This window comes from Ambystoma mexicanum, chromosome 4q (genome assembly GCF_040938575.1).
Source record: "Ambystoma mexicanum isolate Mex_15411 chromosome 4q, UKY_AmexF1_1, whole genome shotgun sequence".
Classification (NCBI taxonomy): Eukaryota; Metazoa; Chordata; class Amphibia; order Caudata; family Ambystomatidae; genus Ambystoma; species Ambystoma mexicanum.
Window position 1 is genome coordinate 979,950,514 of NC_090928.1, and position 27,245 is coordinate 979,977,758.

The 27,245-nt window shown below is 46.9% G+C and overlaps 1 protein-coding gene across 1 annotated transcript in view; it reads left to right on the top strand.

Moving 5' to 3' along the window:
• LOC138468123 (putative deoxyribonuclease tatdn3-A) overlaps positions 1 to 27,245 on the top strand; it is a 1,043,131-nt gene that overhangs the window by 635,383 nt on the left and 380,503 nt on the right. Inside the window, exon 7 of the mRNA XM_069608540.1 lies at positions 12,592 to 12,647. Within this exon, the coding sequence (XP_069464641.1) occupies positions 12,592 to 12,647 (56 nt within the window). The remainder of the gene's footprint in view (positions 1 to 12,591; positions 12,648 to 27,245) is intronic.

The window sequence follows — 27,245 nt, forward strand, 5'->3', positions numbered from 1 at the left end:
GCCTATGGTTTGCTAGGGCGTATGGCGACAGGTCCTGAAATAGGGTGATTAACGTTCCCCGAAAGTTCACTGGTTCTGCCTGTCTAGCTGCTGCCATGATTTCCTCCTTTTGGTGAAAAAAGTGTACTCGAGAGATGACATCTGGTAGAAGATTCCTTTTTTGCTGAATTGAAGAGTAGACCCGGTGAGTCCTGTCCAAACTCAGTTTGTCTGAGTCTCCGAGGTTTAGAAGGGATTTGAAGGGGGCCTTCACATATTCCGACAGGTCTTGGTCCAGAATCTGTCACGGAACTCCTCGCAGGTGGATATTATTTCTTCTGGAGCAATTTTCCATATCGGCCTGCTTAGCCCACATTTCTTCAAGCCGCCCCTCTACATTCTGGACTCTTTTGGTAAGATCCTCATGCTCATGCACATGTTCGCATGTTGTGTTCTCTAAGTCTTTGGTGCTCATTCAGAGTGTGCCGGTCTGGAAACAACAGTAAACCCGCCGCCACCGTTCTCCCCGGACCGGCACACTATGAGTTCTGTAGGCGAGTGGCCTTACTCCCGCCAGGTCTGACCGGGCGGAAGTAACGCCACCCGTCTGCTGACGGAAATGTAAACACTGGCACCTGCCGGTTTCTCCGGCTCGGTTACCTCCAGACTTGGAATGAGGCCCATTGACTCTAGCCTCCAAGCCCAGTATGTGGGTGTTCAGCTCTGCAATTGATCGAGCTAAAGAGTCTTTTGAGGTTTTTATCTCCGTTTTTATTTCTTGTCTGATATGCTGTTTAAGGGCCATTAACATTTCTCCAAAATATTGTTTAGACAGGGCAGAGTCAGAGAGCAGCTGAGATGCATGAACATCTGCTTTTGTAGCCTGCATCTTCTGAGCTGGGAATGTTTCCGGTGTCAAAAAAGCTGTGATTTTGTTCCCCTTATTCTTTTGCACAGTTTTGGGCATTGTTGAGGAGATTTTATTAATACCCAAAGTAGTCCAGTCTGGCAGCGCTTGTTAGTATCTCAGTAGAGCCCCTAAGAGATTGGGACCGGCCAGTATGACAACGTTAGGCGTTGTTTCTACTCCGCTCCCCGAAACCTTCCCGGCAGCACCAGAGTGTAGATGTTGCCCTGCGCCAAACGTCTCAAGGCTTTTGCCCATACCCAAGCAGGTGATATTCTCGTTGGTTTGCCTGTGGGGAGGTAAGCAGAGGAATAAGAGTCACCACGGGCCAGGGCGCGCAGCCACCTTGACTCTCCTGCGTATGCGGCGCACCGCCACTCACCCCCTCTGGCAGCAGCGACCAAGCATGGGCTTACTCCACCGCAGACCCTCCGGGCAATGCTCCTGAGAGTGATCTGTCACTCCAACAGGTCCTGCTTCCCAAGCGAAATCTCCCTGGGGTTATCAACCCCCCCACAGGCACCTTCCTTCACTCTGAACGATCGTGGGCACAGTTGCGAGCTACGCCTTCTTTAGTGCTGCCCATGTGCGTCAGCCGTGGCGGATGAGCGTGGACTAGCAATCTCCCCTTTCCCGGGGTTAGATGCCGCATTCCCCGTGTCCGTGGCGCCTGGCTTCGACGTCCATTGTGGCCGTCGGTCGAGAACTCCCAGTTTCTCTAGCAGGTCCGCTGGCCCCAGGCAGCCTCCCAATTCACGAGTGTGGAGCGGAAGGGGGGCCCTCACCACTGACACCGTTGCTGCCCGCCCCCCTCACCTTCAGGGTGCTCGGTATCCACACCAATGGCCACTGGGCCGGGTCCTCGTACCGCACTCTCCCTTCTTTCCATGGCTCAGCCGAGATCGGCGGGCATCCTCACCTCGTGCCTACTGCACCCAGCCTCCCACACGGTTCAATCCACAAGCTCTAATGTCTGTCGGGCTCACGCTTCATTGTAGTCTGTTCTCTGACTGCCCGCCCGACATCTTGTGTCTCCCACCGTGGGCTGAGCGTCGCAGCATCGCAGAATCTCAGGAATCAGTGTTCCCATCAGCCGAATTGCATCTACGAATATCCAAATATCACACCTGGATCTGTGCTCCCTCCGACATCGTTTCGTAGTGAAATTAATTTTTTGGAGGACATTAGAGTTGACCGGATCTGGCGCCTCAGAACGGAGCTTACAGCAGACACAGCTGCATGGTGCGCTGCTTAACCACACCGACTCCTTTTATTTCAGTGGCGGCATCCAGGTTGAGAGGCGGTGGGACCGGGGGACTGAAATCAGGGGCGCAACAAAACCTACATTTCAGTCGGGTGATGTGAGGGGCCACTTCAGAAACTAGGTGGAGCAAACCTGGAGGCTCCACCCCCTCTATCCAATCCTACGTCTCTCTGGAATAGGGCTGAAGTAAGCGCAATACCCCAGTGAGACTAACCAAGTGATTGGATTTAAAGATAACAATTGGATTTGAAGATACCATGCACATTTAGTTGCTTTGATGATTTTTATATGTAAAGCCCAAGTATCGGATCAGGCATCACCCTTTAAGCAAAAGTGACTACCAGGGGCACCAGAGTGCTGATGTGCGCACTTGCATTTTGTTAAGCAGGGAGGTGGGGGACACCTTGAAAACCACAAATTTCCGGAAAGGCTTCCCTCCCCTCCATGCATAACAAAAAGAAAGTGTGGAATCCCTACCCCCTCAACTCACATTTCTGGGGGGGAGGTGTGTTAGGGGGGCTGGAGCCTGATTAACTCGATGGCATTGCACCACTGACTGATTTTGCATTGAACCCCGGGATGTGTGCCTGGAGCAGCCCGGTGGGGTCCCAGTTCCGGGCTGCATTGGCAGGCAGACGGAGTGTGTGCCAACAGCAGTGTCTCGTGGATTGCTGGACTCTAAAGTCCTAGGCCGCCTGAGGAGAGGGAGCTAAGTGTAGATGAAAGGCAGGGGCAAACAGCAGTGATGTTAGTTAGACCGTGGTGCTGGCAGCATTGGCATTGGCATTCTTACTATCAAAGGGAGTACTGCACCACAATGTAAGCCCAAGGGTGCAGCAGTGATCAGCATGCGCCCCTCCTGCTCACAGATTTCATTTGAGTTATTTATAACGCACACAAGGACAAGCTTAATCGTATAAAGGCGCAGAATAGCAGAGTATAATGCATGCAGAGCATCAATCAAATAAGATTAAGTTTATCAGGAAAAGCCTACAGTTAGTATCAAGAGAATACAAACGTATGATATCATTATTATTTAAAAAGGAATGTTTTCAAGGCTCTACAAAACTGGTACAATGATTCCAGAGTCCTAATTTCTCGGGGGATGCTATTCCATAGTGAAGAACCATAAACAGCGAATCTTCCGTCATCCCTGGTAACACAACGAGATAGGGGGATGCTCAGCAGCAGTTGGTCCCCTGTGCGTAACAGCCTAGTCAGTTTATATAGACTAAGCTTGTCTGCTAGGTATGCTGGAGCAAACCCCTTCAAACTCTTAAAAATCAATCATGTATTCTTAAACTTGAATCTGTCATCCACTGCCAGCCAATGTAAATTAAAGTGTGCAGTCGAGACATGATCATATCTATTCAAACACCAGACTAACCTGGCCGCTGCATTTTGGGCCTTTTGCAATCTCTGATGTTGCTTTGCAGGAATTCCTGCAAGAAGGCTGTTTCAGTAGTCTAAATGTGAGTTTACGATTGACCCCACTACAACAGCACGGTCGCTATTAAGAATAAATGGCAAAACCTGTCGAAGCAACCGCAAGGAGTAAAAAACTGCCTGAACATTAGCACTAACCTGACTTTCACTGCCAAGAATATTTTGCCAAATACATCCCAGATTTTTTATTTTATTTGCAAATTTAAGATAAGCCCCCAGAAAATTAGTATCTTTGTGAGGAAGTTAGTCAACTTCCTCAAGACATTGATTAACCCTGAAAAAGGTGTGTTCAGCATTCTCTATTTTGATGAAGACCTGCGTGTCCACGGCATAACAATGAAAATTAATCCGATGACCCTCAGGATAGTCATCAGTGGCTGCAAATAGAGATTAAAGAGTAAGGGTAAGAGGGAAGAACCCCGAAGAACCCCACAATCAGTGTGAGTGGAGTCATAAAGGACACCTGCTGGTGTCGATCTGAAAAGGAGTCAAACCTTTTCAAAGCATGGTCTGGGACCTTGCCGATTTCTCTCAGACGACTTAGCAGTATGGAGTGATCAACAGTGTCGTAACCCGCAGAGAGATCCAACATTACCAATAATGAAAGATTTCTGTTATCCGCAGCCTCCAAAAAAAATCATCCTGCACTGCCAAGAGTACTGTCTCAGTCCCAAACCTTGGTCTGAATCCCAATTGAAAGGGGTCCAACAAGGATTCTCTTTCAAGAAAGCCATGCAAATGATTTGCGACAACTTTATCCAGAAGTTTGCCTGGCCGTGGGATACCAGCGATAGGGCGATAATTCTGCAATGCACATGGATCCAGATTTGCCTTTTTCAATAATGGCGTGATAAAAGTTTTCTTTAGGTCCAAAGGCACCAAGCCTTGTCCTAATGATTTGTAATGAAAGGGATGACGTCTGATACTAAGCCTTTTGCTACACAGACTCGCAATGGGAATAGCAAATTGTTAGTGCGTTTAAGCTGAACAATCAGTACTGATACTTCATGCTCTGTTACTGGGTTGAAGTGAAAAGACAATGAACACTCCGGAGGCACCAATTACCCCGAGAGATTCTGTCTAGTCTGATCTAGGCCTTTATCGGAAGATTGAAGACTCCGAAGAATGTTGCTTTGAATCTTTTCTATCTTCTCCTTAAAGAATGGGTTAACTATGTTAGCCTGCTTCAGCGATGGTTCCATGGAGGAAGCGGTACACCTTGAAGATTTAAGATGACTGAGAAGAGCTCTCTGGGATGATTCTTCGCAGCATCGATCGTAGCATGAAAATAAGCAGATTTAGCTCTAATTTCCTGATTATACAACTTGAATTCATTTTTTGCCCTAATATATCTCGAGTACTGACCTCCCTCCATTTCCGCTCTGTGGCTCTACACTGTCTATGTGGGAGTAATAATTTCTTAGTAAACCATGATTTGATTTTTTGCACTTTAAAGTTTTAAGCTGTGCCACCAGAGAACAAATATTATCCAGGATAGTGGTACCACAAGCAAAGAAAACCTTCTCATTGTAACGCTGGGACAGTGGTAGCTAAAGCTTGCTGTACTTCCACTCCCGCAATGTTTGCTAAATCCTTTACACTACGAACTAACACTGTAGATTTATCATTAGGTAGAAGTCGCCTTTCTACATCATGTTTCAACAAGAAAAAATATGACTCCAAGTAGAGGATGGGTAATTTTGGCGTTATGAACCAGATATATCAAAGCTGCTGCCATGGAAGCCTCCAGTGCAGCGACCTGTTCATTCCAGGTGTAGCACTGGCAACAAGACCCTCCTGGAGTGATGGCCCAGGCAACGGCTGCAACAGCACTCTGCTCCAAGCTTAAGTTGCTACACAAAGTTGATTTTGAAAAGTCCCTTGTGCAGCACTCACAAAGCAGAATGCAGAATATGTGAATGTGCTGCTCGGGGGAGCCTGGGAGGCATCATAGTTACAAACCTGTAGGTTTGTCTTATAGCACTATTTATATTATACACACATGTTCCTCATTACTAAAGCCCACGTATTCCAGCAAACACTGACCATTGGATGAAATCATTTGGTGACATCGCCCGAGCTGTAGGTGAACTGTGGCATAGCACTGCAAGCCCACACTTGTGCCCTTCAGCCATCCGTTCACTTTCAAGTCTTGCCCCTGGTACACGGAAACTCCTCCCGTGTTCGTGACCCAAGGTCTGCCTACCGTCCCTATCTACCCATGGCATTTTCTTTTCTTCTTTATTCCCCCTATCCCTTTATTTGCTTATTAGTTCATTTTCGTTCACCTCTCTCTCCCCCCATAGTTACTTCAACCCCATGTTGTTCTTTCACCCTCCCCTTCTAGCCACCCAGACTGCTGCCCCGCCCCCCAAGAATCCCGTGGTTACTGTCCTGGTTAGTTTTATTACCTGACTTAAGCCTCATCCATTTTCCTCCCCCAATATCACCCAAGGCACACCGCCCCTACCGTGGTGGCCGTCATCTCAACGCTTACCCTCATGCCAGCCCTTCTACCCCTCGCCCCTTCCTATCTGAATAGCGCTTCTCCGACTACCCCGTTAATTCCCTTGCCCCTTTCTTCTGCACCCCCTTGCATACGCCAAAAAGTTCCAGTTGCCCTCACACACTACCCACCTACCAATCAATCCCTTGAGTATACCCCTGCACACCCGTTCCTTTCCCTTTAGCCTCCCTTACCTTCTGTTAGCACCCCGGTTAGCCGTGCATTCATGTAGACTACTGCCTCTCCCCTAATTCTCTGTGCTTCCCCCCCTGGCTTCTGCTTCGAGGACATTCCCTTCCTTATTTTTTCTCACTCTCCTATCTCAATCACTTGTTTGTAGATTTCAGCAACATCCCGTTTGTTTCTTCACAATTTATACTTGTAGCATTAGCGACATCATGCGCTTACCGCCCTCCTCTCGTGATGGGTCAGAAGGACTGCCACACCCCCTATCCCTCCCCTTGGTTCAGGGCTCCCCAGGATTCTTGTACCCGTACTTCTAAACTGTTGGCTGCGCAGTGCCTTTGTCGTTCCTGACAGTACTTTCCTAACAGGATACCACCTGCATCTCTGCCATTACTCGCTGCTGGTTACTGCCGGCAGTGTGTTCACTTGGACCTGCCTCTGACCAGTTAAACACACTAGACAACAGGATAAAGCAGCCATATTTATTATCCAGACACAAATATAGTAGTGCAACAAAGTACCCTAAGGGCCAACCACTCACAGCGCAGTGGCATTAATTTGTGGGGGAAGCAACCCCCGGCCTGCCCCAAGAGACGGCGTTGACCTCTAAGACATTGGGCCTCATTCCGAGTACGGCGCTAACCAATGTCGCTATTAACGCCTTGGTTGACGCCGTACCCGGACCGGCAGCGCCTTGGTGGATGGCGGAATCACCGCCCCATTCCAAGGTTGCCGGGACAGTAATTCCCCATTCACCAAGGCTCTTCCCCATTCCCAAATGAGCCCCCATAGGGCTCAATGGGAATGGGGAAGATGCAAATAACGGTGACCGTTCATTATGGTCACCGTTATTGGCTTGGCGGCCCCTTTGCGCCCTCGACTTTAACACCTGCTCAAAGCAGGCGTTAAGGGCGAGGGCGCAGAGGGAACTCGGAGTATGGCGGTAAGGGATTACCGCCACCGGTCTCGTTACCGGTGGCCGCTATCCCTTACCGCCATACTCGGAATGAGGCCCATTGATTATCCTGGTCCATTTGTGTTATTGAAACAAGAGTACTTTACTGGCGAGTATCCTTTCCTGGTATTTGTTTCTTTGGTTGGGGCATAAAGCCCTGGCCTGCCCCAAGGGGTGGCGTTGGCATTACAATATTGAACCACCTCGACATTTAACCGCAGCCCCTTAGGTGTTCTTCTACCCGATCATAACTTGCACCCTACTTTCTCTACTGCATCCCTAAATTCCATAAGCATCATTGCTACCCCGACGTCAGACAGATGTACCTTATCCTCCCCGAAGTAGCCCGGGGCATTCAATATAATCAGAGGTTGCCTGATCCAGCCCATACCCATACTCGTCAAGAATTTCCCCAGTTTGACATTTTACTTTCTCTGAGACTCCTCTAATCCCTTGTGGGAAAATTCTTGTTCGTGAAAACCCCAAACTGCTGTCCTGTTCCTCTCTCCTTGCTATCACCGCCACTCTTGCTATGAAAGAATGGTTGATGACCCAAACCATTATTTAATCTGGGAAAGAAAATGAAAATGTGTTACACCTGGCCGTAACCCTGTCTCAAGGACAACACACTAATGCCCTTCACATAACTCCCCAGGCATCTTGCTTTAGCACCCCCAGCCATCCACTCACCCCGGTCTGCCCCTGCAACCACGGATTCCCCCACCAGCTGGCCTCAGGGTCCCTCTGCCCCCCTCTATGTCTGATATACAATTTGAACCTATCCGACTCCCATCTTCCTATGTTTTTTATTGCCTCTTCCCTTAAACCCTCCATGTGCCATGGTTGCCGCACCTGTGCAATAGGAGTGTGGTGTGTAATGGCCCGAGGCACACTCAGATCGCTCTAGCGTTGCCACCATTACTTTTTTTAACTGAAATTGCATAAGGGATGAGCCGACCCTCGTGTACAAAGAGGTATGTCGACACTGCAGGCCTTGACCCAGGAAACTCCCCCATGGAGCCTACCGGGCAACATTCGTCCTGCCCCAGTCTTTGTAACTCTAGTGACTTTTCTCATCCACCCTGGTCATTTTTAGAAAACCTGATCCTCACGTACGGAATGCCCTCCTTGATAGCCACATCCTCCCCCGTCAGAGCCCTCAGCTCTGTGTCAGCATGCAATATAGGTATCAATTCGCTGATGTGCAATGCCCCAAAGAATGCCCGCGTGAATATGCCCTGAACAGGACACATTTGTATGAGGTGTAGCACCCTACCCCTAATGTGGATAGCGTCCTTTTTAATAGAGTAAATTCAAGGGCAATCTGTCATCTTTGGCCACTGTCCTTACTTCGCCCCACCACCTCAAGGCTGCCCTTATGTGAAAACTCTTTTAAGATCCCCCCTTCCTGCTAGATGGCTATGAAAGACAATGGCGCTCAGATGACCACCCACCCACGTTTTGCCTTTGTTGTTGACCCATGCCCATAACATAAAAAATGAACTTTTCCCTCGAGATTGTCCATCCTCCCATCCTTTGATGCGAGCAAAAAAGTATTGAAACACTTGCGCTATATATATCCCTTGTTCGAGTGGATAGTGCTTGCACTGCCAACTCACTTGTGCCCCTTTCCAGCGGACTAGCTCCCACAGACTGTCATCAAATTGAGTTATCTTGTCCTTCACCAATGGACATTCCTTCCTGAACCTCGCCATCTGTGAACGAGAAAGTGCATCGGCTGCAACGTTAAGGACACTGGGGATGTGCCGGCCCATATTTCAGTGTTTATATTTAGCCATATTCTTACTAGATGCCTGAGTAAATTCATTGTAGCCGTTCATCTTGCTGATTGGTTATTAACAACCTGCACCACCGCCAGATTATCTGACCATATTACCAATCGTTTGGACAGTGCCTCTGACCATAGATGTAGGGTTACCAGTACCGGGAATAACTCCAACACTTTGATGTTCTTACACCAACCCTTCATGTTCCAAGCATTAGGCCAATCCCCCCTGCACCATTCCCTGCCCAAAATGACCCCAAAACTGTGTCTCTCTGAAGCATCCATAAAGAGTTGCACTTGGGAACAAGGGACTCATGGGGCTTGCCACAGGCTCGTGCCATTGAAATCCCCCAGGAAATGTAACCACATGCGTAGGTCCTCCTTCAGGCTGGCACTGTAAGGAACTCATGGTGGCAACAGTAAAGACAGACACAAGTGATCACAGTTCAAGGGTGTTTATTAAACTGTATAATGGGTGAGAAAAACGCCTAATCTAAACCTAAATCTAAGATGGGAGCAACCTACGACCATCAAATAATAATAAGGCAGTCCTAGTGGCGTCTTGTCAAATAAAAAAGGCCTATGCTAAAAAACATATGCCAATCCTTACAACTAAGTTAAAAATAGTGTGGGCCACTGTTCTCAAAAAAAGAAAGAAGTGTTCACCAAATGATAAGTCAGGATGGTATGACATTGGTCTCCCTTCTCCACATTTTTAGCACGGGACAAGGCAGGACTTTTGAGCACAGCACACTCCTGGGCCTATTCAGCATGAGCTTACAGTTCCTTCAAACGATGCCAGTACCTTCATTGGTCAAGTATCTTTTTTGCAAAGTCTCTTGCCTTAGAAGGCCTGCTGGACGTTAAACAACAAACAAACAAAAGTTCCTTCGGTAATCTTTCACGCCTAACCTAAGTAAAGTTGGGAGCAAGCTTCGACCATCAAATGAAAAATAAGGCAGTCATTGTGGTGTCTTGTCAAAGTAAAAGGCCCATACTAAAAAATAATATTGCCAAATCCTTAAAACTAATTACAGAAAGAGTGTGGGATAGGGTTTTCAATAAAGAAAGAAGTGTTCACAAATAATAAGGATGTGATTGGCAGGGGTCCCCCTTCCCCATGTTTTGAGCACGGGACAAAGTGGATCTCCTGAGCACAGCACCTGCACGAGCTTTCACAGAACGAGCCAACAGTTCCATACCAATTATCAGGTTCTTCGATAGTTAAGTCTCTTTTCAATAAAAAGTATTTTGCCTTCGAGGGCCTGATGTATTCAACAACACAAACAAACAACAAGCTCCTTTGCAAATGGACTTTGGGTGATGACTTTTCACCCCTGGATATCCCTCGGTCGGGCTCGGATCCAAATGCCAAGGGGGACAATCCGCTTCCCCTGGTCTTACAATACATTTTGCACTCACTTCTCAATCTGAATGTCTTTTTTAACAGCTCCTCAGGCTTTGCCCCTTTTTGTCGGCCTTCCTCTGCCAGGTTCACTCTTGCCAACTTTTGCTAAACAGTTCACTATGGACATCCTTCAGTCGTGTTCACTCTTGTCAACATACTCTATTTTGGGACGTTAGACGGCACTTTAGACTTCGCCCCCCTTCTTGTTAGCATCCCTCTGCCGGGTTCACTCTTGCCTGCCTTTGCAACACACTGCTCATGTGCTAATTTCACCAAGTGTGATTCTTTCCCCTTTGCTTCACAATCATCTGTCGGTCAAAGGCTTTCGACGGTGCAGAGGATTTATAAGACCCCTGTATGACCACTTTGACCTCTTCTCGCCTTTTCCCAAGGCCTTCTGGTTACGATAGTTTCTACCATTGGGTAATCACCCAGAGTTTCCTGCGTGAGCACCTGCGTGGTGCCGGACTCCCCTGTTGCTGGTTTTCCCCCTTTTTCATCAATAGCTCTTTAAGCCTTTCAAAGTTCAAATTAGCTGTTTGCTACTTTTCATTCAACACAGTTTGGTTTCTTATTGACTTTCCCCTCGACTCACCGGATGTGATGAACCGCTTGGCTTTCTTTCTCTTTGGAGTCAAGGCTGGTACCACAGAGACAAGCATCTCTCCCCGGCTTGGTAATCAGCAGAGGAGTGTCTTGTGTACCATTGACATCTACTGCTTCACACGCTGGCTATTGTTTGCGGTCTTATGTTTCCATCTGCAGAGCTTTCACAGACCTTGGTTGGAAAGGTCAAGGTCGCTTCTTTCCTTGTCACCCTCTCGGTATGTGCCGTCTTTCTCCTCTTAAATTGCAGTGCTGAGTTATCTCTCACGTTGTGCGGTCGGCCTTGCTCGACTTGTGCTCTCGTGTTCTACCTTTTATCCCAGTGGGGAGGCGAAAGGGCAGTCGGGTGTGTGTGATTCTGGTCAATTGCCTTACTTTGCCTGACCCTTGTATTGGGACATGTCAGGTAAAAGGCTCGAGTGTAAATCTGTTGTCTTTCGTGTTATGCAAAAGTGTTTGTGTCGGAAAAGGGGGGGGCAGTGTTTTGGAATATCCTGCGTTATAGGGTGGGGAAAAGGTGTTGAAAGAAGTGGGATACCACGTCTCACCCTTTGGTGTCCCACTCCCCAAGGACCCCCATTCAGGTGATCCTCCCTCACTGGTCCACCCCCAGGAACTGTATCCAGTAGCGATGGCCGTGTCCTGGTCACCTGGATGACAGATCCCCGGGGACTAGCCAGGGAGACACTGTTAGGTTTCTCACACCCTTCACATAAAGAATTCACCAGCTGCCACTGGCCCTGCGACTTTGCTGGGAGCGGGGTTGGGCTAGCCCAGGGACTGTGGTGAGGCCAGGATGAGGGAGCCATGGAGAAGTGGTGGGAACAGAGGGGGGAGAACAGGGACATTGGAGTGAGCAGGATGGGGAAAGCCCAGGGTCTGTGTTGGGGTGGGGAATGCACAGGGACTGGACTGGGATAGGACCTGGATGAGGGAGCGCAGAGACTGTGATGGGAGCATGTGGGTGCGCCCAGGCACTATACTGGGAGTAGGATGCGGTGACAGCAAACAATAGTTCATAAAGCCATTTGGACTTACTTTCCATTTGGCATTTTTGGGGGGACCAGCCTGCCCACATTTTGCTCAGGGGGGCCCCGACCAAAAATGTTTGAAGACCACTGGATTAGGGAGACTGGTCTAGAGAGATGGAAGCCCCCTCAAGCCTTGAGGCGAAATGTGTAAAGGAGTCCCACCTAGACTGCGAGCCCCAAGACCTTTAACGAAAGAGCCACAAATTACTCTTCATTGTGAGCCCATAGACCAGCAGTGGAGGGGTTAATGTACAATGGCTGATCTACAGTTTGAAAGCAGATTTCCATTTTGAAAGTGTTCTGATTTTCTCTCATTTTCCCTAATACACTGTCATCTTCCTGCACTTTAGTTCAATCATCCAGCCATGCATTCAGTCACAATTTCGTAGAACATATATCCCATGACTTGTTCGATGTTTAATTGTATTTGTTTACCTTGGTTGCATTTCTTTGTGAAACAAGAGATTAGTAAATAACCGACTTTATTTCATCACAACTATGTTTATTCATTTTGCAGAAATGTACACTCCCGTTCTGCTGGAAGACAAACCATTTCCTTCCTTAAGGAGCACGGTAAGGTGATACGTAAAGCACTATCCCTTATGCAAATTGATTTATTACTGTTATTGATTTTAACAATGCACTCATGGTGGGATATTTTATTCTTTGTGGTGACAATTTAAAATCCACATCAAGGACCTTTGTATCATTTCAGTTTTGGTTCTTAAAGGCAGTGGACGAAATGAGCAGTAACTGTCGGGAGCGGTATTCCACAATTTTTTTTAGTCTTAACAGCTCTACTACTTTTTACAACCATTTTCCTCATTCCGAAGCCAGGGGCGTAGGAGACACATAAAATCTGGGGGGACAGGGCACACCTTAAATATATTGGGCCTCATCAGGAGTTGGGCGATAGCCCTTAAAGGCGGCAAAAACTCCTGCTATTACTGCCGCATTTAAGGGTCCGCCCAAACAAGAGTCTGGCAGCATTTACCCTCAGATCCAAGATGGGGTTAAATGCATCAGGAAATTGCCCATTTTCGGGCGCAATTAGCGCAGCGCCGTTAGCGCACGATAATTGCACCGAAAATGCCCCATTGGGTGGAGAATGGGGAATACCCATTACCGCCCAACCCTTGATCCGGCGCTTATAGCGCTGGACCAGGTGGCGGTTACGCTATTAGCGCAGGTGGTAATACTGTCGTGAAGAGGCCCAAAGAACTCAACTTTTCACAAAACTAAAATTAAAATAACAGTACGTATTAAATTACATATATCATCACTGTACAAAACAAGAGAAAAGAAGAAAATTAAGAAAAAGAAAAGCATTTCATAGTATGCAATCCTTCAATTTGGCATCTCACTTCATATGCTCAGTTCACGTAAAAATGTTAACACTTCCCAGGTCAAAAGGCTTTCATGGCTTCAGCCTAGCTGGTCCCAAAAAGATTGCGTGTCCACCCACCATTCCTTGTCCACAAATCTCACCCAATGTTACAATTTTGGGTGATATATATCTATCTATATATGGTTATTTACAATTCTACTGTTTCAAATCGATGAATTTAAACTTCATAATATGTCTCTAACCATCCTGTGATGGTAGTTTAGTGTACAGGGGACGGGAGGGTTCCAATCTAGGACCTTCTTTTTTGTTACTGTTTTATAATTTTGTTTTAAATCAGGCCCTCCGTGCTCTAAGCATGGCTTAGTGAATACCAGAGGCCATTAACAGCATGTACTACAGTTAGGATCAAACTATTGGGGTAGGAAGGCATTCCCTCACTTGGCACAGTGTCTATTGGGTGTGGCACCAGGTCATGCAGAAGCATTAAGTTAAAAAGCCCTCTCTCATGTATAGCGGAGCAGGGCGTGCAGCAGGCTGTTGGAGTGAGAGCTCTGTGTGCTTTCGGTGACAGCCCAACCCAGCAAGCCAGTGCATTATGTGACAACGGTGCACAGTTTGTGACTAGTGAGGTAGAACGGTATCTTGGAAAATATTGTATAAAACAAGTAATGGGGTGGTGGAAAGTGTTAATCGCTGCCTGATGGATGTGGTGCAAATGGCGAGTCCAAGTGATGCAGACAAGAAGGAGGCGATCCATGAAAGAGTGAGTTGATTGCACCAATCTCCACGCAAGGTCATGGCAGTCTGGGATTGATGGTTGCTGGGAGATGAGGCTGAGACTTGCCATGCAGGGGCTTTTCTTTTATGTATACGTTGTGGAACCTTCAGAGGTGGTCCAAGTACATGTGAGACATCGCGCAAATATGTGTACAAAGAAGAGGTGTGTGTTTTTGTCATTGCTTGTTGAGCTCAGATGGCTCCCTCATTCCAAGTCCTTCCTAAAAGGGAGTCAAATGCAGAGTTGCAACCTTATAGGGTATTCTATGTCCACAAAATAACAAAAGTCTGTGCTCCCATATAAAACTAAAAGTTCCCTTCCTCTTTGAGGTGCCTGAGCACCACAAAACTGCAGCGGTTGAACCACTGTAGCTGGTTTCAATCTCGGCTCCTGTGCTAGCGGGCTCAATCCAACCAAAACACATGAGGGAGGTGTAACCGGACAGACAGACAGACTCCGGGTCCTTGCCATGGACAGCACACCCTCTCAACTGCTCCTCCTCCTGCTGGGGGTGCTATGGGTGCAGACCGCATGTGGAGGTGAGTGACTTACTTGGGGTAAGGTTTGGTTTTAGTCTCGGAATTCTCGGACTTGAAGTTTTCTTGTCTTATTTTAAATATAGCAATGGAAGTCTGAGAAATACCAGAACCGGATTATATATTTTCTCTTGGAACAAAAGACGACCATACCATGTGTTTAAAGGTATGTACAAAGTAAAGGGACCAGCATTCAGAGTGTAAAACAAGACAGGAAAAAAGCACCTGGCACAACTCGTGATCCTGCCCGAGTGCCCCCCACCTGCCAGGAAAACCAGAGGAGCAGAAAAAGGGAAACCTTAAGAGGTGACTAAGAGTGCACTGAAGACCACCTTCCACCTGCCCAACCAAGCGCCCCACCCGGTCCTAAACTAAATCTCTGCAGCTCAACCTTGTCTCCTTGCTGTGCAGGAACATTGTGGAACTTTGGCTGCTTCTGAAGGAATGTACAGGTGTGTCTGGCGTCCACAGCTTACTGTTTACTGCTGCAGTAACCTTTGTGTGGTCAATTTAGGACATTTCAAAATGAGCGCCTGGGTTCTGGGAAAGCTTCGAAAAAGTTTTAATCAGAAACGGTCTGCTGTTTGCCAATGGTGCAGGATGTATGCAGAAGACTGAAAAGGAAAACTCCTGCGAAATGTTTTCTATAATCCTATTGTTCTCTCCCTTTGCCTCTGCTCTTTTGCCTCTTCTATGTCCCTGCAGGCACACCGGTGTCCTTCCCTTTGTCTGTCTAATAGTAGCAATAATTAAAGATTTAAAAGAGCTTAATGCCAGATCCCCACTTCCAGGTGCTGTAGTAATCTAGTCATGTACACCAGGGGGTCATTATAATGGGATAATGGCCAGAAGTTGGTAAAGGGTCCTTATCCGAAGAAATCACAGCCCCTCCCGAGGACTATAATCTATTGGCACATATTTGTGATAGCAATAGAACATTCTTTATTTATTTTTTTCCTCTTTATTTAACTTTTAAGGAACTATTAAATAACAACAAAGTTAAATTTCAGGATAACAAATCATTTCAATACAACAAAATAATGGATAGGCAATCAACATGAAACTTATAATAAAATCAAAAACAGATTGCATAAACAATAAGAAGAATATCCACAGGATTTTTAAAATGTTAAACAAAACTTTGATACAATAGAACATTCTAATTGGCTGAGAGGAGGTCAATAATGATCTCAATGTGCTGGTAGCAGTTCTTAGCTAGCCAATGGAACCCTATTTATCAGCCTGGGAACTTTGAAAGGACGAATTGTCCCTGCCTGGTTAGAACTTGCAAAGTGCAGTCCTGCTCCATGGGCATGCGCTTAAAATGTTAGATAACCATAATATATAAAAGCACTATCTTCCGAGTTGGGGGGGGGGGTGGCAGATCAAAAGTATGGTTATTGCCTTCTCTCAAAGCTTTCTGTTAAAGGAGAAGCTGGCACGGTCGTATTTCCCAGTGAAATTCTAATGTTTGGGCCACAGAAGTATACTCACTGCCAAACCTTGGGGCATGAGAGCATTTTGAAATCCTAGAAGAATGTTCTGCCCCTCCCTGCTGTGAGTGCTGCCGGATGGGTAATTGTCCTTGAGGGTGGCATCACACAGTATATCCCAGGTGGGACATTCGGTCTACGGAGGATCACAGACTATTTATCCATATGACTGACCCTTTTGCGACCCAGGCTTCGAGTAGAGGTCATTGATTTCACAAAGGTGGTATAGAAATGTTTAACCTAACTGAAGTAAAAAAGGAAGTACAATAAGACCTGGGTGAATATGTATGGGGGCCCCTTTCAACATGATGTTTGTCCCCCCCTTTGCTTAGCGCGGAAAACAGTGTGAGGCACCCATGGGGTGCATACATTATCATGGAGCCAAATATAGCCGGGGGGGTTTATAGCCGTCAATTATCACAAGACGGCCAGCCAACTAGGAGCTGAAACATTAAATGCCCTCATAAAAACTGTACATCCATCTTTGTCAGCAAGTGGCTGATGTAGAGGGAGCAGTTCTAAAAGATAACAAGATAATAACACTTGTGTATTACTTGAGGGAAGTGACGGTCAGAAGGTCTTCAGCAAAGCGCATATTGTAAGCCCCAGAACGAATGAAATATAGAAAGGAATATATTGCCATGTTGTAGGTGCTGACTGGCAAAATGGGGGGTAAATGTCATCTGGAAATTAGAGGCCCCTTTTAAATGAAATGGTTGATAGGCCCTTATGCTGCCCATGGGGGGCCACCTTGTTTTTCCCGTTTTACCCACTTGACTGTTAATTTGTACCAGCTCAAGCCCTTGACATACGTTGCACCATGTTCCCACTTACCTTATGCCCTTCTTCCCCCAGCCGCTCAAGCGGAACCCTTCGGCCCTTTCCAGGCTTGCTGGCCTCATCCGGTAAAGCCTGATGGGCTGGTCCAACAGCTCTGGATCGGCCTGTTTATTGTACTTATGTGGACCAATGAGGGCTTTAAGTGTGCTGGGGCTAGCTGGGGTGGAGCCCAACCAGGTCCCACCTGCAGGCAGGTGGACGGATATGTGCCTCTTTCAGTCGCTTCCAGTCACTTTGCCTATTTCTGAACGCACTCATATAGCTAATCCCTGACAGCCTCTCATCACTGGGCAAACAAGCCACAGTTAATGATCCAACTGCATGCAGCTTGACAAAAACTGCACCCTCACTTCATCAGGGAAAATATAATTTAGAACCTAACCGCTTCTTAGTGTTCATGCATTCTGTGACATGAAATACATGTGTCATAAATCTCTAACTTGGCATTAAGGCAATGGTAAGAGGCAGAGGGCGGGATGCTAAGCCTGCACGGTGCTGTGCTGGCAATAGCTGTGGGGTAACAGGTTGAGTAGCAGGAAGGAGCAGGGGAGAGCTGTTGGGGTCCAAAGGCATGCAGTCAAATAGGGCACCTGGGGATTAGGCATTACCCATCAGTTTAGAATATGGTCTTGCATCTGTTAATAAATCCTGCGATCATGCGAAGCAAATTCCCAGGTTGCTCACCGATCTCCTGGCTCTGCCTTACATGTTAGTGCTTTCAGTTCACGGCCTAGACACCACCAACACATTTGTGAAGTTGGAAACCATGGATCGGAGCCCTCCCGGCAAGGGTCTTTGATGTGAAGAACTTGCCATTGTCAATGCAGTTTATTTATCCTCCTCGTCCTTTCTGGAGAAAATTATGTATGAGGCCGGCAGCGATCGACATTGTATAAAGGATGGCTATGGCCCCTAAGATGTCAGCATCGTTTTTCCCTTTCTGTTGTGGTGAAAACAATTTGAAATGGTACCTCAGCCTGGCATGCTGCTTCTTGTGGGTTTTCTAACCTCTTCTCTGCTAAAATAATGCAGAGTGCATTTTAAAATAGGTTGTTCTTCCATTATGGGATTAATCCAGCCTTTCACCAAAAGGACTTGGTGAGGCTTTACTGAAGGTTCGGTGGGGTTCATATTTGAGTTCCTCGTGGGGACCGGACATGTTACGTTTGCACACTTTCACGTAAACAGGTCCACTGCACCGGCTGCCAGGGGCAGAGGGGGGAGGGAGTGGAGGTCAGGGAGGGGAGTTTTACAAGATGGGGGGAAGGGGTAGAAACTCTAAGCCCTTAAAATTAAGGGGTCTTAATATAGCACATTTTGCCCTAAGCTGGCACATACCATTGTCATGCATTGAGAGAAGTGCTGAAATGGCAGCAGGGTGCCTTGAACATTAGTGGTGACCTATTGAACTATGCAGCTACTTCAGAAGAATTCCACGCGGTTCACACCCACCTAGTGGCAGTGCTCCAATGCCTCCGTAAGCCCGAAATAAGGGCAACAGGGACAAGCACCAATTTCTGGCAACTGCATTGAGTTCTTAGGCCATATCTTCTCATTGTAAAATGCCCTGCCAGATGCATTAAAGGTCTAAGACATCCACCTCCACCCCCTCACGACATCACACACTCAGTCACCGTCACGCTGTCCCCTGGCGTCCAGTCAGTCACACGACATCACACACACACAGACACTACTACTCACTTACCTTAGCTAGCTCGAGTCGAGTCTCTCTCTAGTCTCCCACTCCCTCGCCTCAATCATCAACCCGGCGCGAAGGCCGGGCCAGTTCTCAGTCAGCATGCGTTGCTGCCTGGCTGCTCCACTTCGCTCTGGCCTGGCAGGGCCGCGGCATGCAGCAAGCACAAGTACTTAAAGCCTGCAGTCTGCAGAACTTGTACTTTTGCACGCTGACGGCTGCAGCCTGCAGCAGTATTTTTACACGACATGCTGCACATTTTTACACGCTGCATGCACAACACATACATATTCTGGGGGGGATACATGCCATTATATCCTCCCCACTTATAAGTGTGGGGGGAGATTTGTCCACCTTTGCCCCCCATGTCCTACGCCCATGTCTGGAACTGTAATTTGTGAAGTTAAAGCACACTTCTCCACTTGACCACTGGATATCAGTTACAGCTAAATTGGCTGTCAACCAGCATGACTGCAACCCTTGAAAAATGTGTTGCACCTTGCTCCCTTCCTTCCTACCCTTTGACCACCAGAGTCACAGTTCCACTACTCTTTTGGTACACTTCTATCATTACTTGAAGGTGGCAGTAACCAGCTATAGGAACCAAAACCACTTGAATTCTAAGCAGTACAGAAACTCAGCAAACATCCCTGGATTGTTCATCCTTTTTTGAGTCTTTGCAGGTATGGGGATAAATGCCTCCATCACATGGCCTATTTGACCGTAACATGCTGTCAGCCCATAGTATTGGACAGCGCCGTTAGTGAGGGCTGAGGAATGTCACAGAGGCGATATACCCCTCGTTGGCGGTGCCGTTACCTACAGGGTCAGCCTGCCACCAAGGGGCATATCGCCATTTGCACCCATGTAGATGGCTACACGGGTGCTGTTTTAAAAACAAAAAGAAAATCTTAACGTTGGAGAGCGGCCTGACGCTGCAGTGCTGTCATCCATAGAAGTCCCTCTTCAATGTTCATGATTGATGTCTGGAACATTGAAGAGGTGCTGCTGGGAAGATAGCACTGCGCGGCTCCAGGCCGCTCCACAAAGGTACGTTTATTTATTTTTTGGGAGGGGAAATACTCAGCACCCGTGTAGGAACTACGCGGGTGCTAAAAGGTGAGAGGGCTAGAGGAGCAGGGAAGGCAAAGGGTGCTGATTACTTGGAGCGCGGGTTGTCCTTGGTTAATACACACCACGTTCCAACCAGGGTGCTAATGGAAAATATACCCGCAATTTGTTTTTCTCCGTAAGCACCCCAGCAAAATATCCACGGTGCTAATGGTATTTTTAAAACATTGTTCTTCTTTGAAGGAAAATAAACGAATTCCAAGATGGCCATTATCAACAAAAACAGTAGACAATTTTCAGTTTCCGTTGTGGCCTAGGTGAGCAAGCGGGGAGAGGGCATGTGGAGCAAGTGTTTTATATTTCAATACAGTGTAAAATGGGGGCAGGAGTGTGAGGTAGTCTGGGGGTAGCTAGTAAGGGCAGAAATCATGAGGTATGGGCCATCATTGTGAATGCTTTGAACGTGTATTACAGCCATAGATTAAACCATTCCCGTTGGCTGTGGCACCCAACCGGTATACATTTTTTTTGTTGCCAAACACTACTTAATTCACCGCAAATAATTTAGTAAATATCGGACACGAAAAAAACTGCTTCCATTTGGTTGTACTTTATTATGCTACTCTCCACTTTTTTCACTAAGTGAAAACTGAAAGTAGAAACTGTTTCTGAAAGTTGCTAAATGTAAATAATGCCATGAATCCTGGACAACCCGTGGATACATATCCTACATATATACATATCCTACACTGCTGGCTACTTTTTTTTAACACTTTATTGGCATTTCAATAAACAAAACACTAACCTCTACATCTGAAGCAGAACATGGTAAGGTTCTTGGGGGGCGTTCAGAGATCCCACCCCTGTAAAGCCTACTGCATTAACAGCTCACAAGCCTCCTCCCCATAATGTTCCAAAATATTCCCAGTATTCATAAAACCCTGGGCAATCATTGATTCTTCTCAACATGCAAGCTTTCAATCATGTCCTGATGGCTACTGTCCGCCGTATAAGAGTCCTCGCCTCCAGCTTGAGCCGGAAGCCACGTCAGGTATGCTTGATCGTGCAATATTGGTAACGGCTTTAACCAGATCTTTTCAGGCCCGTTCCCTTCTACCCTTCACCCATTGCATTCCATCACCAACTGTCACTCTCGATGCTACCACATACAATGTTGCCCATAGGATCATGGGGGAAGTGCATCTGAAGGGAGAAACATCACCTGCACCAATCCGTCCCACGTGTTCACATCCTCACTCCCTGTACTCGACCTGCTCTGGCCTGCCCTGCGCCAGGCAGCGGATTCTGCTAGAGCCCATTTCTTCAGGTCAGCCCACCATGCCTCTATTCGAGGTCCTCCGGGTGCCTTGCAGGCTATTGCTATCCGCCGCTTGGCAAGTAAACAAATGAGATCCTTCATGCGGATGATGTGTTTTGTGTGCTTTCCAGCTCTAGGGTAAAGGCCCAGCAGGAATGCCTCGCGGCCAACCTTGCATCAAGATCCCTCCGTTAGCAGCGCTGGTCACTACCTCCCCCCAACATTCACCAACAATTGGCCAGGACCAGAACATATGGATAAAGTCAGCAGTCTTGGAGCTGCATTGAGGGCAGTTTAAAACTCCTGCACCCTCATATTCGGAAATCCTATGAGGGGCGCAAGTAGGCCCTATGTAGCAGGTACAACTGAATGAGCTTCCAACATCAGCCTCCCATTTCCCACGCACTCTGTGTCACAATGTCTCGCGTGTAGACAGCAATGCCTCATGTAGTCTGGAGACTGTGTGTCAGCCCTCAGCCACATCATGTACTGTACCTAACATCTGGTCTTCCTCCTTACTATTATTGAGGTCCTTCCAAACCTTCTGCGCGTTTTTCACCAGAGTCTGGTGCATCAAGAATTGTCCCCTGTGTATGCCTGTGTGTTCCATTAATGATCCACAATCTGCTATTTTCCCATCGACCAATAGATCCCCTATGGTAGCAATGCCATGTGTCTCCCAGTGCCGATTTATATGTATCTCAGGATCCTGTCCCTTCCCCGCAAATTCCACCAATGGGATATTCAGAGAGAATGGTTTCGCGAATCCCACCAGTTTCCACACCCTGCGCAATATCTCCATACCCAATTGCATGAGCTAGGGTATCCCTGCAACATCTAAATATGTCGCCCACAGAACTTCCTTTAAGAAATATTGTCCCGTTGACTGCTGCAGGAGCCGCAAGTCCAGTGTGGCTTCATCTGCCAACCAGCTTGTCACAAACTAATTGTCACGCAAGGTAGTACAACTCAAAATTAGGCACCCATGCTCCCCCTTGAGCATAATCAGCCTGCAAAGCGATCAGTGCTATCCTACCCCTGCCTTTTCCCCACAGAAAAGTGCGCTCTTTCAGGTCCAAATCCCCCAAAACATTTTTAGGGATATTATATGGAATATTAGTGAAGTGATATAGCAGACGGGGTAGTGCCACCATCTTAAGCAGGGCAACTCTGCCCATCACCAATAAGGATAACCTTTGCCAAAAGGTCAGTGATCTGGAGACCCCCTCGAGGGCCTTTTGCTTGTTGTGTTTGTGGGCATCAGCCATATCAACACCTAACATGAATACCCAGGTACCCGAAAAGACTTTACTTGCCACTGCAGACCCAGCACAGGCAATTTGCTCTGATCCAACCCAACAAGTTCTGCAAGAGGAAATAAGCAAGATTTTTCCCTACTGACTCGGATGCCCGAGAGCTCCCCAAATTGGTCCATTATATCAAGTATATGTGGTAAGTTCTCTGCCGGTGAATGCACATAAATCAAGATGGCGTCTGCATACATCAATATCAAATGACGAACCCCTCCCACCATTATCCCTGCCTCTTCATAATTCTGCCGCAAGAAGGCCACCAGAGGCTCCAAGGCTAATATGAAAAGATTCAGAGACAGCAGCAGCCCTGCTTGGTGCCCCTGTGCAACCCCCATTCCTCAGAGATCTGTTTCCCAGTTCTTACCCTAGCCCAGGGTCCTAAATATAGTAGCTCAACCCACCTACAGAATTTCGCACTGCTGGCTACTTAATACCCTCTTGCCTACTAACCGATGTGCAATGAAATCTGCAAAATCATTTTGATTTTTTCCATATAACTTTTTATTAACATTTTCACAACTTACACAAACATTTGTGTCCCCCCCCATTGAGTCTGACCATCGATGTAGAAGCTTCCTCTTAAAACCTTTTCTGTCATTGCCTTCTGACAGCATTTAACAAGGTTCATTCCACCAGGCCCAACAGTCTAATCTTCCTCGGGCACCAGTTCCCTCTTGCCCCTTTTTGAAGAAATCCCATGAACCGGGCCCATTCATCCTGAAAGCCTTGCTGTTCCCCTTGCAGCGAGTAGGTACCCCATTCCAATAGGGCAAAGTTCCATACTTTTCCCACCCATTCACATTCGGTTGGAGGGTCTTTTGCTTTCCATTTTTGTGCCACCCCAATGCCCCTGCCATCATCAAGATTACAAATATTTTGCGCTCTGCCTTGGACGAGAGATCTTGCAGTTGTCCCCCGAGCACCAATATAGATAAACCTCTAGTGCCCTCTTCCTTTAGACTTAATGCCTCTCCGAATGCTTCCCCTATTACCTTGCAATATTCCAGAATGTGTGGGCATTCCCACCATATGTGATTCCATGTTCCAACCTTTCCACATTGTCTCCAGCATTGATTCGACACTGAGGGGTAGAATTCATGTAATTTCTCTGCATTAGGTGTCATTGCAACATAAATTGTATCCATATTTCTTGGGTCTGGGATTTTGTTAACTTAGGTATATTGATCCACAATTGCTGCCAATTCCCTTGGATCTATCTGTCGACCTGTGACCGCCTCCCAAAGCTTCATATATTTCCTCTCCGTGGGAATCTCCCCTTGTTTAATTAAAGCATAGATGCCACTACTATGTGTTTGTCTCCAGAATCTGATGATAGGTATTTCTTGAAAGGGGTTAGGCTATGTGTCGCTGCCCCTTTAATGCGTGCCCCAGTGCCTTATCTGGACATATCGGAATCTCTGACTCTTTCAGTCCAAAGTCCTCCTTGCATTGAGAGAATGACTTAATTTCAGTTCCCCGTTACGTGTCCCAAATCTTTAGGCAGCCCCCTTCCCACCAAGCTCTAATGCTCCTTTCCCCATCCCCTGGGGTAAAACTTGAATTATCGAAAATTGGAGTGAATGGTGAATGGTGACGGAAATGTAGTGATTTTGGCCTGCCTTATCGCTCCGTCCCAGGAATCCCCTGCACACCATCAGTATTTTATTATAGTACATTGTTTTTGGTTTGTCTTCCTTCGGTATCCACAATACCTCCTCTATGTAATCCCGTATTAATGCCATATTAATGCCCTATCCATGGACCTCCATATTGTCCCCCGATCCTCTTTTTACCAGTCCCTCATTATCCTTATCTGCGCTGCCCTAAAATATGTTCTCAAATCTGGCTCCCCATGCCCCCTCTATTTCTCTGCATCATCATCACTTTCCTATCTATCCTTGGTTTTTTGTTATTCCAAATACATTTTCCGGTGTGTTTTTGGACTGTTCAGAAAAAATAGGTTGGGACCTGTATAGGGAGGGTCATAAAGTAGTACAACATCTGTGGCAAGATTACCATCTTTAATCCTTTCCTTCCAGGTTACCGTTAATGGACCCCAGTCCACTATTTTATTTCAGATAGCTTCTAACAGCGGTGTGTAATTGACCACGAAACGTTCCTCCACCGTTTTAGTTAGCTTTATACCCAGGTAGGTAATGTATTTCTTGACCCATTTATAGGGAAGGCTCCTTTGAATTCCTCTTCGCTTTCTTTTGGTATTGTGAGCTTCAATATTTCTTTTTTTTGGGGATTTATTTTCAATCCAGCTACCATCCCGAAACACTTTGTCTCTCTTTCTGTTGCTCTCAGGGATCCTTCCGGATCCCTCAGAGTCAAAAGCTTGTCAGCTGCAAAAGCGGCTACCTTATGGATCCTTCCCCCAAATGGTATGCCCTCTATTTCCCCATTCGCCCTTATTGCCTCCAAGAGTGGTTCCAGGTAGATGGCATAGAGCAAGGGGGATGGAGGCATCCCTGTTTCGTACCCCTTTGGACCCTAATGGGTTCGGATAGATGGCAGTTAATTAATAACCTTAACATTGGTTTCTGATAGTTGGCTCTAATAATTGTTAGGAATTTCTCCCCAAAGCCCATTTGTCTCATTTTTGTGTAAAGGAACCACCACTCCACCCTGTCAAAGGACTTTTCCAGCTCCATAGCTACTAGGATCGCTGGGGTCTTTTTTTCTGTTAACCTTTTCTATTAGGTTGGCTATCCACCTGGTTTTGTCGCTATTCTGCCTGCCTTTAATAAACCCTGACTGGTCTGGGTTAATTAAGCTTGGAAGAATTTGATTGAGATGCTTTGCCAGGACTTTTATAAAGATCTTCACATCTGTGTTGATTAAGGCTATTGGCCTTTACGAGCCACAGTACGACAGATCTTTGCCTTTCTTAGGAAGGAGAACTACCTTTGCCTCCTCCATGGTTGCTGTTATTCTCCCCCTGGACCCCATTCCGTTGAATAGTGGGACCAAATATGGAATCAGTGTATAAATTCTGTGTTTAAACCATCCGGTCCTGGGGACTTATTATTGGGCAGAGCAATGATAACCCTCTGCACTCCGATGTAATTTCTAAGTCTAAAGCTTATTTTTCTTGATTTATTTGAGCTGCTTCCCTATCCTTTAAATATTCCTTTTGACTCTGCTCTGTGGGAATCATTGAGCTGTACAAATCTGTGTAAAACCTCGAGAACTCCCGAACTATATCTTTGATATCCGTACTTCCTCCTGCACTCTGATGATTGTTTTAGTCTTCTCCTCGCCTCTCAACATCCTAGCCAAACTTCTATCGGCTTGATTAGCCTTGATGTAGAACTTCTGTTTTAAAAACATCAGTGTTTTTCTGCTGCCCTTGTCTGGATAACTTTCAATTGGCCCTTTATTGCTCTGTATTCCTTTCTCGTTGCCCTGCTGGCTCCCACGCCCCATCTTCGCCATTACACTCTTTAATTTTCCTTCCAAGTTCCTTTATAGCAGCCTTAGTTCCCTGTCTCTACGGGTCTTGATTGCAAGAATTCTCCCCTTAATAGTCGCCTTGAATGCATCCCACCTCATTTGCCTGAGGTGGCTCTCGATTTGTTTTCCGTGAAGAAACTTGCTATCTCATCATTCAATTCCTTCCACAACATCTCGTCCTTAAACAAATGCACTGGGTATCTCCATTTCCAGAGGCCTCGTCCTTAAACAAATGCACTGGTATCTCCATTTCCAGAGGCCTGGGGTACCTGGTCATCTGGCTATTTGCACCACCAAAGCAGCGTGGTCAGACAAGAGTATAACCCCCACCTCCATGGCCCTAACCAATCCCAGAAGTTTCCTTGAGGACCACACATAGGGCCTCATCATGAGTTGGCGCTATTAGCGCCGGATCACGGGTTTGGCGGAGGGGTTATTGCCCATTCCCCATTGGGCCCATTTGGGAATTCCTCATTCCCCATTCAGCCCAATGGTGAAAATTAGCGCTTTTACCGCGGATTTCCGGCTGGAGGTAATCGCGCTGAAAATCGGCAACTTTGCCGCGGATTTCCCCCCAGCTCAGAGCTGGGGGGAAATCCGCCAAAACCATGATCTGGCGGACCCTTAAATGCGGCAGTAATAGCGCTAGCGCCGCATTTAAGGGTTACCGCCAGACTCGTGATGAGGCCCATAGTCTATTTGTGATGATAATTGATGAAGATGCGGAAAAAAATGTGAACCCTCATTGCACCCTTCTTTCTCCATCCATACATCAACTAGGGCTAACCTCTCCACTTTCTCTAGTAGTTCCTTCGAGGGTCTCCCCTAGGTCACCTTGGTTTTTGATGATCTATCTTTTCCTGGATCCCAAGCCATGTTAAAGGCCCCTGTTAGGACTATGGGGCCTTTTGCAAATTTCTCTACTCTAACCAAGGAGCGTTGTATAAATGTGTCCTGACCTGTGTTTGGGGAGTAGATGTTTGCTAAGGTGTACCCTTCCCCTCTCCCTTTCAGGTTTATTGCTACGTATCTCCCATGGGCATCTCTATCCATTTCCATAACATTGATGTCCAAAGTACCCGGCAAAGCTATCAACACCCCCACCCTTTTGTTTGTCTCAGTGGGCTGGTAAATTCTAGTGTATCCTTGCAACATGAGGCGGTCCCTGTACCGTGTCTATACATGTGTTTACTGCAATGTAATTATGTCTGGCCCCTCCCTCTGTATATATCTTTCTACTTTTTTTCCTTTTAACCGGAGAGTTCAGGCCCTTTATATTCAGAGATATTAATCTTAAGCTGCTGGGGCTAGCCATTTCC